Source organism: Juglans microcarpa x Juglans regia, chromosome 1S (genome assembly GCF_004785595.1).
Source record: "Juglans microcarpa x Juglans regia isolate MS1-56 chromosome 1S, Jm3101_v1.0, whole genome shotgun sequence".
In the NCBI taxonomy this organism is placed as follows: Eukaryota; Viridiplantae; Streptophyta; class Magnoliopsida; order Fagales; family Juglandaceae; genus Juglans; species Juglans microcarpa x Juglans regia.
The window spans coordinates 3,427,541-3,441,600 of record NC_054595.1 but is presented as its reverse complement, the minus strand read 5'-3'; the positions used below and the strand labels follow the sequence as shown (position 1 = coordinate 3,441,600).

Genomic DNA, 14,060 nt, shown 5'->3' with positions numbered 1-14,060 from the left:
ATTGATAGTGATTGGAAATTACAGAAGAAAATTATAAATTTTTGTTTAATCCCTAATCATCGAGGGGATACCATTGGAAAATATGTTGAATCGTGCCTCCTTCGTTGGGGCATTGATAAGATATTTACTGTTACTGTTGATAATGCTAGCTCAAATGATACTGCAATTGCATATTTGAGACATTTTTTTACGGAGAATATGTTGGAAGGGAAGTATATGCACATGAGATGTTGTGCTCATATTCTAAATCTTGTCGTGAATGAGGGTCTTAAGGAGTGTGATGATGCCATTACAATGGTTAGAAATGCTGTTAGATATGTGCGCTCCTCCCCTGCAAGATTAGACAAGTTTAAGAGATGTGCAGAAAAGGAAAAAATTGATTGTAAAAAAATGTTGTGCCTTGATGTACAAACCCGATGGAATTCAACTTACATGATGTTGGAGGCTGCTGAGAAATTTGAAAAGGCTTTTAGGCGAATGGAGAGTGAGGACAACAATTTTCTTTCTTACTTTAAGGATGGAAACATTGGGCCTCCTAGAGCTGACGAGTGGGAGACAGTGCGAGTTTTTGTAAAATTTTTGAAAATGTTTTATGATGCCACTTGTCGATTTTCTGGTTCTTTACATGTCACGGCAAACACAAGTTTTTTGGAGATTTGTAGGCTCCAAAAAGAGTTGGTTAGACTGTGTGAGAGTCAGAATACTTGTTTGATGAGCATGGCCATAAACATGAGAATGAAATTTGATAAGTATTGGGGTTCATTGGATAGACTGAATTTGTTGTTGTTGATTGCAGTTCTCCTTGATCCACGTAGTAAGTTGGGGCTTCTTACTTTTCACTTGAAAAAAATTTATGATCATAATTGGGCTGAAGATTTATTGTCGAGGGTGAGACAATTATTATCAGACATGTATGAGGAGTATAATGCTACGTTCGGTTCTTCCTCGAGTAGCAGAGAACATGTTTCCCCTCCGTCATCTGCACCTCCAGATGATGTTGAAGACAATCTTGAGTCACAACTTTTTTATGAGTGGTTGCAAGCATCGACTGCCTCTGGATCTACATCTACCAAAACAGAGATTGATCGGTATTTATCAAATGGTTGTGAGGCATTCAGTCAATCTTTTGATTTGTTGAATTGGTGGAAAGTGAATGAGCCTAACTATCCTATACTTGTGAGAATTGCACGAGACGTGTTAGCCATGCCTGTTTCCACGGTTGCATCAGAGTCCGCATTTAGTACGGGAGGTCGGGTACTTGATCCTTTTCGGAGTTCCTTGGCTCCAAGAACTGTTGAGGCACTTATTTGTACTCAGAATTGGTTGCGACATCCGTCAACGCCAATTGATATTCGAGACTCCATGGATAATGTTGAGAGCTTTGTAGTAGAATCTGGTAATGTGTTTTTAACTTTTTCTCATTCAATTCCATATTCATTTATTTTTATTATTTAATTTAATTTGTTTTCATTATCCTAATTTATTAATATTGATAATTTGATTATTTGGTGTTTTCTTATAGAGTTAGGAGCATCATACATCACAACTATTGATGATTGAAGAGTCGAAGACTGCAGACTGAAGAATGAAGATTTTTTGAGTTTTATTCAAAAACAATTGTTATTTGTTGCTTAAGACAATTTAATTTTGTTTGTAATGTGTATTAAACATCTAGTGGAGTTTTTTTTATTTATCTAGTAATTAATAATTTAGTATATAAGATAATAAGACTATAAAATATAAGTAGTATATATGTAGTAGTTACTAGTTAATAGTTATTAGTTACTAATAATATATGCATGGCATGATTAAAATTAAAAAGAAATTGATTTAATTAATTAATTTTAAAAATTCTGGGAAAAAAAAAGTCTTTGTAGTAGATGATTTTGAATAACAAAATGAGCTCAAAAAGAGGTTGAATTGGGTCTTAAAATGGCCCAAACAGTGCCAAAACCGGCCCAAACACAGTGGCCCAAACCGGCCCAAACCCGACAAACCGACCGTGAACCGGCTGGTAACCGAACCGGTCGGTTTTCATACCCTGATTCGGTCGGTTTCGGCCGGTTTTGAGGCTCTAACAAAACCGACCGGTCGGTCTCGGTTTGGGCTCAAAACCGAACCGACCGGTCGGTTTTTCAGTCCTAATCTAAATCCTTCCATCAAGAATTTTGTCATCTGTTCTTTTAGGAAAAGATAACATTTTTCTTGAGATCTAGAAATAGCATAAGTTTGTTCAACAGTACTCACGCAAAATTGTGTGTGTAGTGTTCTTTCAAACCAGTTAGTTCGATAAATCTTACTAACATCAAGTTTTGGAATCTTCCATGATCCCAGCACAGACGACTCTGTTGCTTCAAAAGCACAGTCTTCCTCATTAACTATGTCAGGCGGCATAGCCGACCTGGAACTAATTGTTGAATTGGATCTATTTATCCAACTCATTTTGTCCTAGGACAACACCGACAGTCGCATCTCAGGGGTCTGCGAACTTACCACTCTTGGCCCTCGGGTTTGAACCTATAGCTGCCCTACACTCGCCTCTCTGGCTTTAACACGGGACTTACACCTCCGGGTTCCTGACCTACTTGTCGAAAGATGATCCTGAACCAACCAAAGTAGAAACTCCGGGTGGGGGTTGTCAGAAAACAAAATAAGTTCAATAAAGAAGAAGCAATTCACAACAATTAGATACCAGAATGGCTCTGATACCAAGACAGCAGAGACAAGGAAAAGCCGAAACTGACTGAAGAAGAAGAGAAGGAAGGAAATGGAAGATAAGCAAAGAGATAAATTGCACAATAATTAAATTATGGAAGCACAAAATAAGTAGGCGGTTAAACCGGCCATATGCATGTATGCAGATGCAAAATCAATTGTAATAAACATATAAGTTTTATTAAAATTAACAAGCTTAAAGTAATTACAGGTGCAAGGTAGTGCAGATTTGCACTTACAGAAATCAGGGTAGAGAGGATCAGAGGTTTTCTCTCAAGTGAGTTCTAATTTTAGCTCTGCCTTAGCTCAGAACGAGGTTCTCCTTTTATAGAAGGAAGGAGTTCCTGTTTACAATAATTAAAGTAAAACAGTGTATCAACCCGTGGGTGAACAGTGAGACTGTTTGGGCACGGGACTCATGGTGTCATCATTGTGTCTTCCAGCTGTCCTCGTGGGCGGCTGTGTCGGGCGCAAGATGACAAATTAGGATTCGGTCGTCTCTGTGTCTTCCAGCTGTCTCAGTGGGTGGCGCAGAGTGACAATTATCTCAAAGAGGACTATAGTTGGTCTTCTTTGAACTCAAGTAGTAGTCAATCATCTTCCAGCTTTGGAATGCCTTCTGAATCATGACCAAAAATATTGCTGTATGAAGCCTCAGAGGATGCTTCTGAATTGTCTTCAGAATTATCACTCGTAGACTTAGACAGTTGTTGTTCCAACAGCTTTATCAGATCTTTTTTACCAAGTCTGTTGAGGATGTTATCTTTGGCAGACTTAGAAGATTTTTTAGAGGATGAGCTGGTGGCTTTTCCTCTTGACGAAGCAGTTGGTGAATTAGGGGCCTGAACTATCAAAGGATATTCAGGGACTGGTGAACCAGACTTGATTACTGGGAATTCCTTCTTGTCTTGTAGATCAGGGGCGACTTGAGGGAAATCTTTAATCATCTGGTTAATTATTTTTTCAGCATATCCAAACTTGTCCCACCATTTTGTGAAATAAGCTCGGTCCATTATATCAGCATTTTTCTCATAAGTCCATTTGAAGATCCACGGTAGCTTGTAGTTCTTGCAAAAATGGAGCTCATAAGGAAACATTTGTGAATGCCGGTTCAGTTTTGTACCAGCAACCTGTTGATAAAATGTAAAAGCTCTGGCGAGCTGCTCAGGGCGATTCTGGGGAATTAATCCAAATTGGTCCCACCATTGGAAAAACCAGTAAGGAAAGGTTCCTTTGAATCTTGTATCAAAATTGATGAACCATGAATGGCTCATATCCGGTACCTGGAAAAACATGAAACGTCTCCAGGCAGTTATATAATCAAAATAATTATAACTCAGTGCAGAGTCTGGGAGTCTTTTGAGAGTCCATGGGTTTGTTCCCCATTCGGCTTCTGTTATGACTCGGAGAATATAAGCACTGTGGTAAATCAATTTGGTGGAGTCATTCTTATCATAGATAGGTTTTATGATAAGAGAGTTGGTGAGAATCAGGATACTGGAGTAGTACTGGAGATTTTTGGAGGGATCTTCAGGTATCCAGTGGAAATTAGGGGGAAAATAGGAAGAGGCTATTTGGAACGGATCTGTTGAATTAGAACGGTTAGGTTCTATATGGAACAGATGGGTAATAAATGGCTTCTTTGTATATTCAGATTTTCCTTTTGGGAGGAAAAACTGAGGAGTAATCAAAGTAGGGCATTTTGATGCAATTGCTTTCGCATATGGATCAAAAGGTGTAGAAACCGTAGATGCGAAGGTCGACGGTTGCACAATTTTACCAAGAGGTGTGAACCTATTGGCAATATCCAGTGCTGTTGAGGCGGCACTGGGCACAATGGAGGATCCAGACTCATTCTTGATGAGTTTTATACTGGGTATTGGAGGTGGGGGATTCACTCTCTGTTTTTCTTTTCCTTTCTTCTTGCTTACGCTCATGGTTGGGTGTCTGCAAGAACTCTCTGGTAAGAAAATCAGGGATAGAATTATCAGTGCCTTTGATGTATTCAATATCAAAATCAAAAACACTTAATATACCTTGCCATCGTGCAAAAATATGTTTTGATGCAATGTTTTGAACATCTTGTTCTAAAACAAATTTAGCACTCATGCAGTCAATACGAAGTAAAAACTTCTCATTTAGTAAATCAGATTGAAATTTAGAAATACATAGTACTATAGATAAAATCTCTTGTTTAATAGTATTATATTTTTCTTGTGCAGGATTCCAGGTTCCAGAATGGAAACGAACGATTTGTTCAGAAGTGAGGATACCGAGGCACGGAAGAGTCTTGACATGTGCTTTGATTTTCCTCACTATTTTAGTATGGATTTCTGTCCAAGGAGGAGGATTGGAAAGAAGTCGTTTGAACAAAGGACGACATTGTTTCCTCATATCCTTGTAGAAATCAGCAACATAGTTAAGAGATCCTAAAAATCTCTGTAACTGGTTTTTGTCAAGAATGACATCAGGGAATTTGTCGGCAAAATCAATGGCTCTTTGAATGGGCCTGATTTTCCCTTCAGATATATCATAACCAAGGAATCTGATCTTGGTTTGGAATAATTTGATCTTTCTCGCAGAAACGACAAGACCATTGAGTCTAATGATATCTAGAAACGAATTCAAATGTTTCCAGTGTTCATCAATAGACTTTGAAAAAAAAGGACATCATCTATATAGACGATGGTAAAAGCAGAGAACGAGTTAAAAATGTCGTTCATGATATGTTGAAACTCACTTGGGGCATTTTTGAAACCGAATGGCATCACATTCCATTCGTAATGACCAAAGGGGGTTACAAAGGCAGTCTTATACCGGTCTGACTCGGCTATCTGGATTTGCCAAAACCTAGATTTGAGGTCAAATTTGGAAAAGACTACAGCATCACTCAACCTATGAATTAAGTCATTTTTATTGGGAATAGGGTACCTAATCCACTGCAAGACTTTGTTCAAAGGTTTGTAATTAATGACTAGACGAGGGGTACCTCGTTCTAGTTCAGCTTTTTTCCGGACATAAAAGGCTGGACAAGACTAAGGGGACTTGCTTTTCCTAATTATGCCTTTGTCTTCTAGGTCTGCAATTTCCTTTTTGCAGAACTCTAAAGTCTGACTATTCATCTGAATTGGTCTGGCTTTAGTGGTGATTGTGTTTTCATCAAAATTTTTGATATAGGGTAAAGAAACGATGTGTTTCTTCCTATGCCAAAAAGCATTTGGTAAATCAGAACAAACATCGAAAACAAGACGCTTGTTAAAATCATCAATTTTTGAAATCAAAATTGGCGAAGATAATTGATCGGAAATCTTTTTGTATCTTATTTCCTGTTGGAGGAAATTAAGATGCTTTTGCTTTGCAAAAAGCAAAGATTTCAAACCTTTATCTTGATCAATCTCTTTTCGAGATGCAAATTTGAATTTGACCTTTTGACCAAAAGGGTCGGTGGTAATACCATCTTTTTCAGTCAAAAAAGGATATAAAGCAGAAATAAATGGAATGCCTAAAATTACTCTGTCAGACATGTTTTTGACTAAAACAGAAGGGATTTTAAAACAAACATTATTTTGACAAACATGAGCGTTGTTAAGCTCATAAGTAATGTTCATCTGAGAGCCATTTGCAGAAAATAATCTCTCAGAAGATTTTTCAAAATATTTGCTAGGAATGAGTCCTTCCTGAATGCAATTCAGGTCTGATCCGGAATCAATCATAGCAACAACAGAAAATTGAAAATCATGGGCAACTACAATAGTAACCCTTTTGGTCAAAAGGTCAAATTCAAATTTGCATCTCGAAAAGAGATTGATCAAGATAAATGTTTGAAATCTTTGCTTTTTGCAAAGCAAAAACATCTTAATTTCCTCCAACAGGAAATAAGATTCAAAAAGATTTCCGATCAATTATCTTCGCCAATTTTGATTTCAAAAATTGATGATTTTAACAAGCGTCTTGTTTTCGATGTTTATTCTGATTTACCAAATACTTTTTGACATAGGAAGAAACACATCGTTTCTTTACTCTATATCAAAAATTTTGATGAAAACACAATCACCACTAAAGCCAGACCAATTCAGATGAATAGTCAGACTTTAGAGTTCTGCAAAAAGGAAATTGCAGACCTAGAAGATAAATGCATAATTAGGAAAAGCAAGTCCCCTTGGTCTTGTCCAGCCTTTTATGTCCGGAAAAAAGCTGAACTAGAACGAGGTACCCCTCGTCTAGTCATTAATTACAAACCTTTGAACAAAGTCTTGCAGTGGATTAGGTACCCTATTCCCAATAAAAATGACTTAATTCATAGGTTGAGTGATGCTGCAGTCTTTTCTAAATTTGACCTCAAATCTGGGTTTTGGCAAATTCAGATAGCCGAGTCAGACCGGTATAAGACTGCCTTTGTAACCCCCTTTGGTCATTACGAATGGAATGTGATACCATTCGGTCTCAAAAATGCCCCAAGTGAGTTTCAACATATCATGAACGACATTTTTAACTCGTTCTCTGCTTTTACCATCGTCTATATAGATGATGTCCTTATTTTTTCAAAGTCTATTGATGAACACTGGAAACATTTGAATTCGTTTCTAGATATCATTAGACCCAATGGTCTTGTTGTTTCTGCGAGAAATATCAAATTATTCCAAACCAAGATCAGATTCCTTGGTTATGATATATCTGAAGGGAAAATCAGGCCCATTCAAAGAGCCATTGATTTTGCCGACAAATTCCCTGATGTCATTCTTGACAAAAACCAGTTACAGAGATTATATGTATATAATATATATATATATATAAATATAAACTAGGGCGGGACAGAGGAAATGAGGGGCGGAGTTGAGCCCTCTCCTCCACCCGCCCCCATATGGACAGAGCAAGGTTGACCGCCTGCCATGCAGGAGCAGGGCGGGTCCTGTTGCCCACCCCTAAAACAAAGGTCGAACCATTTCTCGTGTAGACTTTGCATTAAACTGAACTAGACCCATCACCAACCAACAACGCTGATCCGGTGTGTTCCAAAAAAAAAAAAAATAACCCGATCCGGTAGAGCGTATAGTTTCTCTGTAAATCTGTACGACTATGCGTTTGGATAAGTTGCAGCGCCGCTATGTCGACTGCTTCCATTGACGAAATCATTGCACACTTTCGTCTTCCTCGCGTATATCAATCAGTGAACAAATCAATATTTTAGTTTTGTTTTTCGTTCAAGACGAAAAGAAAAGAAGTGTAGAGTGTAGAGACAGAAAAAATGACTACAGGGGAGTCAAAACCCCTGGAAGGAGAGGCTCCATCATTATTATCATCTTCGTCTTCGTTCTCTGATTGCTGGAAGGAGCGGATCTTCATTCCTACTCTCGTAGCAGGTCTTATTTTGTGTCGTTCAGTTTGATTGCCAATAAGTCAGAGGATAACATAGGAAACAAGAAAATTCATAATCTATAAATTTAATGCTGTCTTTTCGTTCAAACTTAGAGGAACCCATTATTTCTAAATGAATTTATTGTATTGGGTGCAATTAGTTATAGGTAATTAGGCTCAATGATGGAGATTTATATGGTTCTGAATTTAAGAGATTTTCTTTGGGGTTTTGGGCAGGGATTGTTGGCGGAGGAGCAGGGTTGATCTCGAGGCATAGGAAAGTTCAAGGTCTCGCAAAAATTTCTTCTACTTATGCTGCCAATCTCGCCATTGTCACCGGTTGCTATTGCGGTAATTTATTTTCAGTTTTATATTTATATTCAGTCTCCGATTTATAGAACTTTCAATGATGTGATTATGTTGGCTTATTGTTTTGATTACTTAGTTTGTTTTTTGATGTTATGATTACTTATTTTTTATTTATTCATGCGAGGATGCTTTTATTTTGATACAGACATATTGAATGTAACTACTGCAAGGAAAAAAAAAAAAAAAACAAAATCCCAAAGAACAGTTTTTCTTTATTTTCCTTTGTGAAACTAAGGCTTCAATGGAAATCGAAGCATTTTTTTTTTTTTTTGTTTTTCATGCGGAGAGCTGCATCTTAAGGAATCTTTGGTGGTTCCTTGGACCCATGCATTTATCCCAGTAACCCTCGAGTTTCCATGAATTATGTGTATAAAAAAAAAGATTCTCAAGAAAATGCCAGGCAACCAGAGACATGCTTTGGCTACCAAAAAGGGTTTTCTGTTTGATGGCAATAGAAATTGATTGAAGGATGTTGGTATTGTTTTGAATTGATTCGCTTACTGATTTGACAGGAGCCCGTGAATTTGTGAGATCAACGCGTAAAACAGGACTTGATGATCTACTGAACTCTGCAATTGCGGGCTTCGGCACTGGTGCTCTGCTAGGGCGTCTTCAAGGTTGAATTCCACGAATTTCTTCTATCTCCCCCACCCCAAAAAAAAAAAATAATGCGTGCATGTGCTCTTGAATGTGCGTGCGTGCATAATGTTCTGTCAAAACTACTCTGGGAACAATAATCTGCAACAATTCAGGTTGCTTAGGCATCTACTCTTACATAACTGCACTGTATAGTGTGCATTACATAATTAATTTGCTTTCCAATATCAAAATTTCTAATTGTATTCTCCATAATCTGAAAGCAGTCAAGATAGCTGAACCTGATGATGAAGTTTAAGTAGTCGTGTAGATGGAACCGGAAAATCCCCTAATTCTGAAAATCTTAGAACTGAGCCAGAACATCATCATTGTTATTGAGGAGTTCAGCCAGTTGCTTGTCCTATAAAACATTGCTCAATGGTGGACATTTGTTTAATTACTCATGTTCTTGGAGAGGGTGGGGGCAGAGGGGAATGATGGACAACACTATAGAGAACAGCTCTGTGCAGGTCCATCGAACTTGGTGTACTCAAGAAATAAGATGCTTTTAATTTTAGCCTCTTTACCCTTTACACCCAATTTTACATTTTGATCTTCCACTTCCAACTCATAATTAATTTGGTTTCTTCTTTGGCATGTTAGGAGGTCAGCTTGGTGCTGTCCGTTACTCGATCATCTTTGCTATTGTGGGGACAACAGCAGATTTTGCAGCATACAGAGTAAAGCCTCACCTGAGGAGATACACTGAATCTTTATTTGGGAATAACGGGAATTCACAGAAGGATGGATGGTTGAAATGGCCGGAGTGGTCTCCCATACAAGTGCTTGATGAGGAAGCTATTGCTGCAAAACAAGCCCGGGAACAGGAGCTGTATGCACAAAGGGTACTTGGCAAACTAAGCAACGAGAAATCTTGAGAACATCTTTTGTCGTCGAGTTCCTATGTTTGTTATTCATTGTCCAGCTGATGAAAGGAATTCAATAAACAATTTTGACGATATTGAGTTGTTTGTCTTTAGAAGTATCTGCTTTCAATTGATGAATTTGCTGCTTGTCCTACAAGATTACCAGTAATCTTCTTGGAATGGGAGAACTTATCAGATGTATAATTCATAAAACTTCCTGGCAATTATTTCTGACGGTGAAGTCGTGCTTTTGCAGCTATTCGTACCCGGTTCTCAGGCAAATCTTTGAGGTAATTCATTAGTTTGGCAATTTGATTTGCAGGGAACTGCTAAAAGAATTACGAAAGCATGATCATGTAATCTATCATCTACTCCCAATAAAATATTGTATTCAGTCTAATTGTTTATAAATTTATTGGTATCTAAATTATGTGTAACAGTATAAATTGAAAGCATGATGGTTTTGTTAATAAGGTTAGACTTTGGTGTCTTCTTACCAATTCATGGGCACTCCTAACTTCATTCTTGCTGGTAAGCTCAAGGCCTTGAAGTATGTTTTAAAGAAGTACTGGAATGTGAAAGTCTTTGGGAATGTTGACAGTTGGAAGAATTCCCTTGTAGAGGAGCTACAGGACTTGGAGGGGAGAGAGGTGAATGGAGTTCCATATGAGAAGGCTTTGTTGAGGAAATGTTCACCGGTGCCTCAACTTGAGAGGGTGTTGTTGATGGAGGAGATCTCTTGGCGACAAAAATCTAGGGCATTTGGTTGAAAGAAGATGATAAATGCACGAAGCTTTTTCATGGAGTGGATAATTCACATCATCGCAATAATGTTATTGAGATGCTTCATTTAGATAATCGTGTGCTCTTTTCTCCTTTTGAGATCAAGAACCATATAGTGCATTACTATGAGAATCTTCTCACATAACTAGCTACTTGGAGGCCAAACCTTTATGGTTTGGCTTTTGAGTCTCTTGATCCTTGGAGTGTGAGATGGTTGGAAGGACCCTTTGAAGAAGATGAATTCATGTGATTAGTGGAATGACAAGACAGATTTCCTGGACTTGATGGTTTTTCTATGGAATTTGTTTTAGATGTGTTTCGAACACATTTCTTCTACTCCGCTAACCTGCAACCAGAGAAAGGAAATTGGCTCGGATTTGGGCGGAGAACGCTTCCGATGCCTAATTAGAGTTTTATTGTGCTCCAATGGTCTATCATCTTGAGTTTGTTAGGTGCATACCTTGATTAGTATTTATAGTGGGCTTGTTGTCTTAGCTTGGTAACTCCCTCTTTTGGGTTTGGTTCTTCCCTCCTTTCTTGATGTGTGGCGTGTCAACATTTAAGGCTTCCCTTGAATTGCTCCTCCATGAGATGGGTACCATTTGGCATACATTACTACCCCGCATTGTTTGCCTATACGTATGCCCTTGGTTTCCTTAACTGGCAAGTCCTTTTTATCTTCAGCTTCCGTTCTTCGAATGGGCCCATGGGCTTAGCCAACACCACTCCTTACTATATAAGACTCATTTGCAGGGTCTGAAAGGGGAAGGGCCCAACATCATTTTTCCAAGCTTGTTGGGATATTATGAAAGATGATGTGATGGGTGTCTTTCATGAGTTCTCTTCTTTCAAAAAGTTCGAAAAATGCCTTAATGCGACTTTTATTGCTCTCATTCCAAAGAAACATGGGGCTTCAGAGGTAAAGGATTTTCGCACTATTAGTCTTGTTGTAAGTGGGGTTTACAAGATTATCTAGAAAGTTCTTGCTAACTACATGAGTACAATTATGGAAAAAAATATTTTTTTAAGTCTCAAAATGCCCTTATTTAGGAGAGACAAATACTTGATTCGGTTCTCATTATCAATGAATGCTTGGATGGTAGAATGAGAGAGGGAGTTTCTGGCTTATTGTGCAAGCTCAACATGGAAGAGGCGTATGATCATATGAATCGGGATTTCCTCTTTTATATGCTTGGGAGATGTGGCTTTGGGAAGAGGTGGTGTTTGTGGACCCAACATTGCATCTCAACCGCTTGATTCTTGGTGTTAGTAATGGCACCCTTACTGTTTTTGTTAACAGCTTTTGTGGCTTGAGGCAAGGGGATCCATTATCCTCATTTCTCTTTGTTTATGGAGGAGCTTGGTTTGGATGGTGGAGGCCGCCATTTGGGGAGGTTTTCTCTCCAGTTCTACCATAATTTCTCATTTTCTTTTTGCAGATGGTACTCTTCTTTCTTGCGACGCAAATCATGGTCAAATTCAAGCAGGGCCCTAATGTTATGATTTGAAGCTATGTTGGGTCTCAATGTGAACTTTGAAAAGTTGGAGATGGTTCCGGTGGGTGTGGTGCACAATATTGATAGTCTGGAGAGTCTTTGGGGTTGTAACGTTGCTTCCTTGCCTATGAAATAATTGGGTCTTCTGTTGGAGCGACTTATAAGGCTAAAGTCATTTGGGATACGGTTGTTGAGAAATTTGAGAAAATATTGGTTGGGTAAAAACATATGTATCTATTGAAAGGGGGTAGAATTACTTTGGAGCACTCTCTCCAACCTTTCCACTTATTTTTTGTCCATGTTTCCTTTGCCTACAGGGATAGCTAATAGGATTAAGAAGTTATTTCGGGCTTTTTGTGGGGTGGAATGGGAGAGGAAGCTAACTTTCACATGGTTAGTTGGAACAAAGTTTGCTCCCCAATTTCTAATGGAGGTTTGGGGGTTCGGGGGGGTGGTTATTGTAATAAGTGGAGGGGGCATGGGGTGGGTTTATGGAAATTTATAAGAAAGGGATGGAAGTGTTTTGCCACTCAAATTAGTTTTGCAATTGGTGAGGGCTTTTGAATCAAATTTTTGCATGATAATTGATGTGGTAACTGCGCTCTTAATGGGGTGTTCCTAGCCTATAGCATTCTTATTGATCGGATGCCTCTATGTCGGATTTGCAGGTCTTTTTTCATGGTCCTTACTAGTGGGATGCTTGTTTTATTAGAATTGTTCATGATTGGGAGATTAATGAAGTTTTTGAATTTTTAAGCCTCTTATATTCTACATGCTGGGTAGCAACGATGGGGATAGGATGTATTGGAGGCCCAAAGGGAGCAAAAAGTTTACAATTCGATCTTATTACAACCTGCTGGCATCACATAGTTTTAAATCTTTACCATGGAAGTGTATGTGGAGGTCTCATGTTCCTTTCGAAGTAGCTTTCTTCATATGTACTGCCTCTCTTGACTTATCAAAAAAAAAAAAAATGTACTGCCTCTCTTGAGAAAATCTTGAATATAAGCAATTTAAGGAAGCATGGTGTCATTAATTTGGACTGATGCTACATGTGTAAGAAGTATGGCATCACATCGTTTTAAATCTTTCGCTCAATATAGAAAGAAGTCCAAAACTTTGGATCTTGAGAAATGTGGATCTTGGAGAATGTTTTTGGCAGTCTCATTATCGAAGATTCGTCTAATTTCATTCCATTTTGGAGGGGATGATATTATGAATTCAGAGACTTTATTTTGATTGTTCCGTATGATTTGTTGCATTGCAGGGTTGGGTTTGAATGTATCTACCCCTAAATTTTGGACGCGTTTTGTGAAATGTGAGTAAAGGATATCAACGGTGCGAGATACTGGACCAAAACTCCTTTGTATCAAGGAACTTTGGCACTTTGATTATGGAATTCCTTTATTTCTAATCTCTAGGATTCCATATTGTAGCAAGGGGGCTGAGATTTCTTATCCTTTATAACATGCATCGTTCAAGCTCATTTAACAACCATGAACAAAATTTAAGCGCATATTTCTTTCATTTGTTGTATTGATGTTCAACCTTGTGAACATCAGTACCAGAGATGCATTTATTTCTTTAACGCCCGAGCATTGTTGATAGATTTAGCATCCAATAACCAGCTACATCATTACTCCAAAGAAAGCTTTTCGAGTCCATTTCTTGCTTAAAAAGAAAAGAAAAACGCCCCATGATTTTCTGTTTCCTTTACTCTTATTTGTGGGTTATCATGTCGAGTTTTACTAAAGAGCACAAAACACCACTCAACGGGATCCTTTACATTGGAAATACATCCAAAGTTATTGAAGCAATCCACTTAATTGACTGGAACAAG

The 14,060-nt window shown here is 38.2% G+C and overlaps 1 protein-coding gene across 1 annotated transcript; it reads left to right on the top strand.

The window, feature by feature from the left end:
- The first annotated feature begins 7,704 nt into the window (after positions 1 to 7,704).
- Positions 7,705 to 10,368, top strand: LOC121247235. The gene is made up of 4 exons (XM_041145607.1): positions 7,705 to 8,075; positions 8,308 to 8,421; positions 8,952 to 9,056; positions 9,679 to 10,368. Exons 1-4 carry the CDS (start codon positions 7,961 to 7,963, stop codon positions 9,951 to 9,953), a joined length of 609 nt encoding a protein of 202 aa, XP_041001541.1. The 5' UTR covers positions 7,705 to 7,960; the 3' UTR covers positions 9,954 to 10,368.
- The last annotated feature ends 3,692 nt before the right edge of the window (positions 10,369 to 14,060 follow it).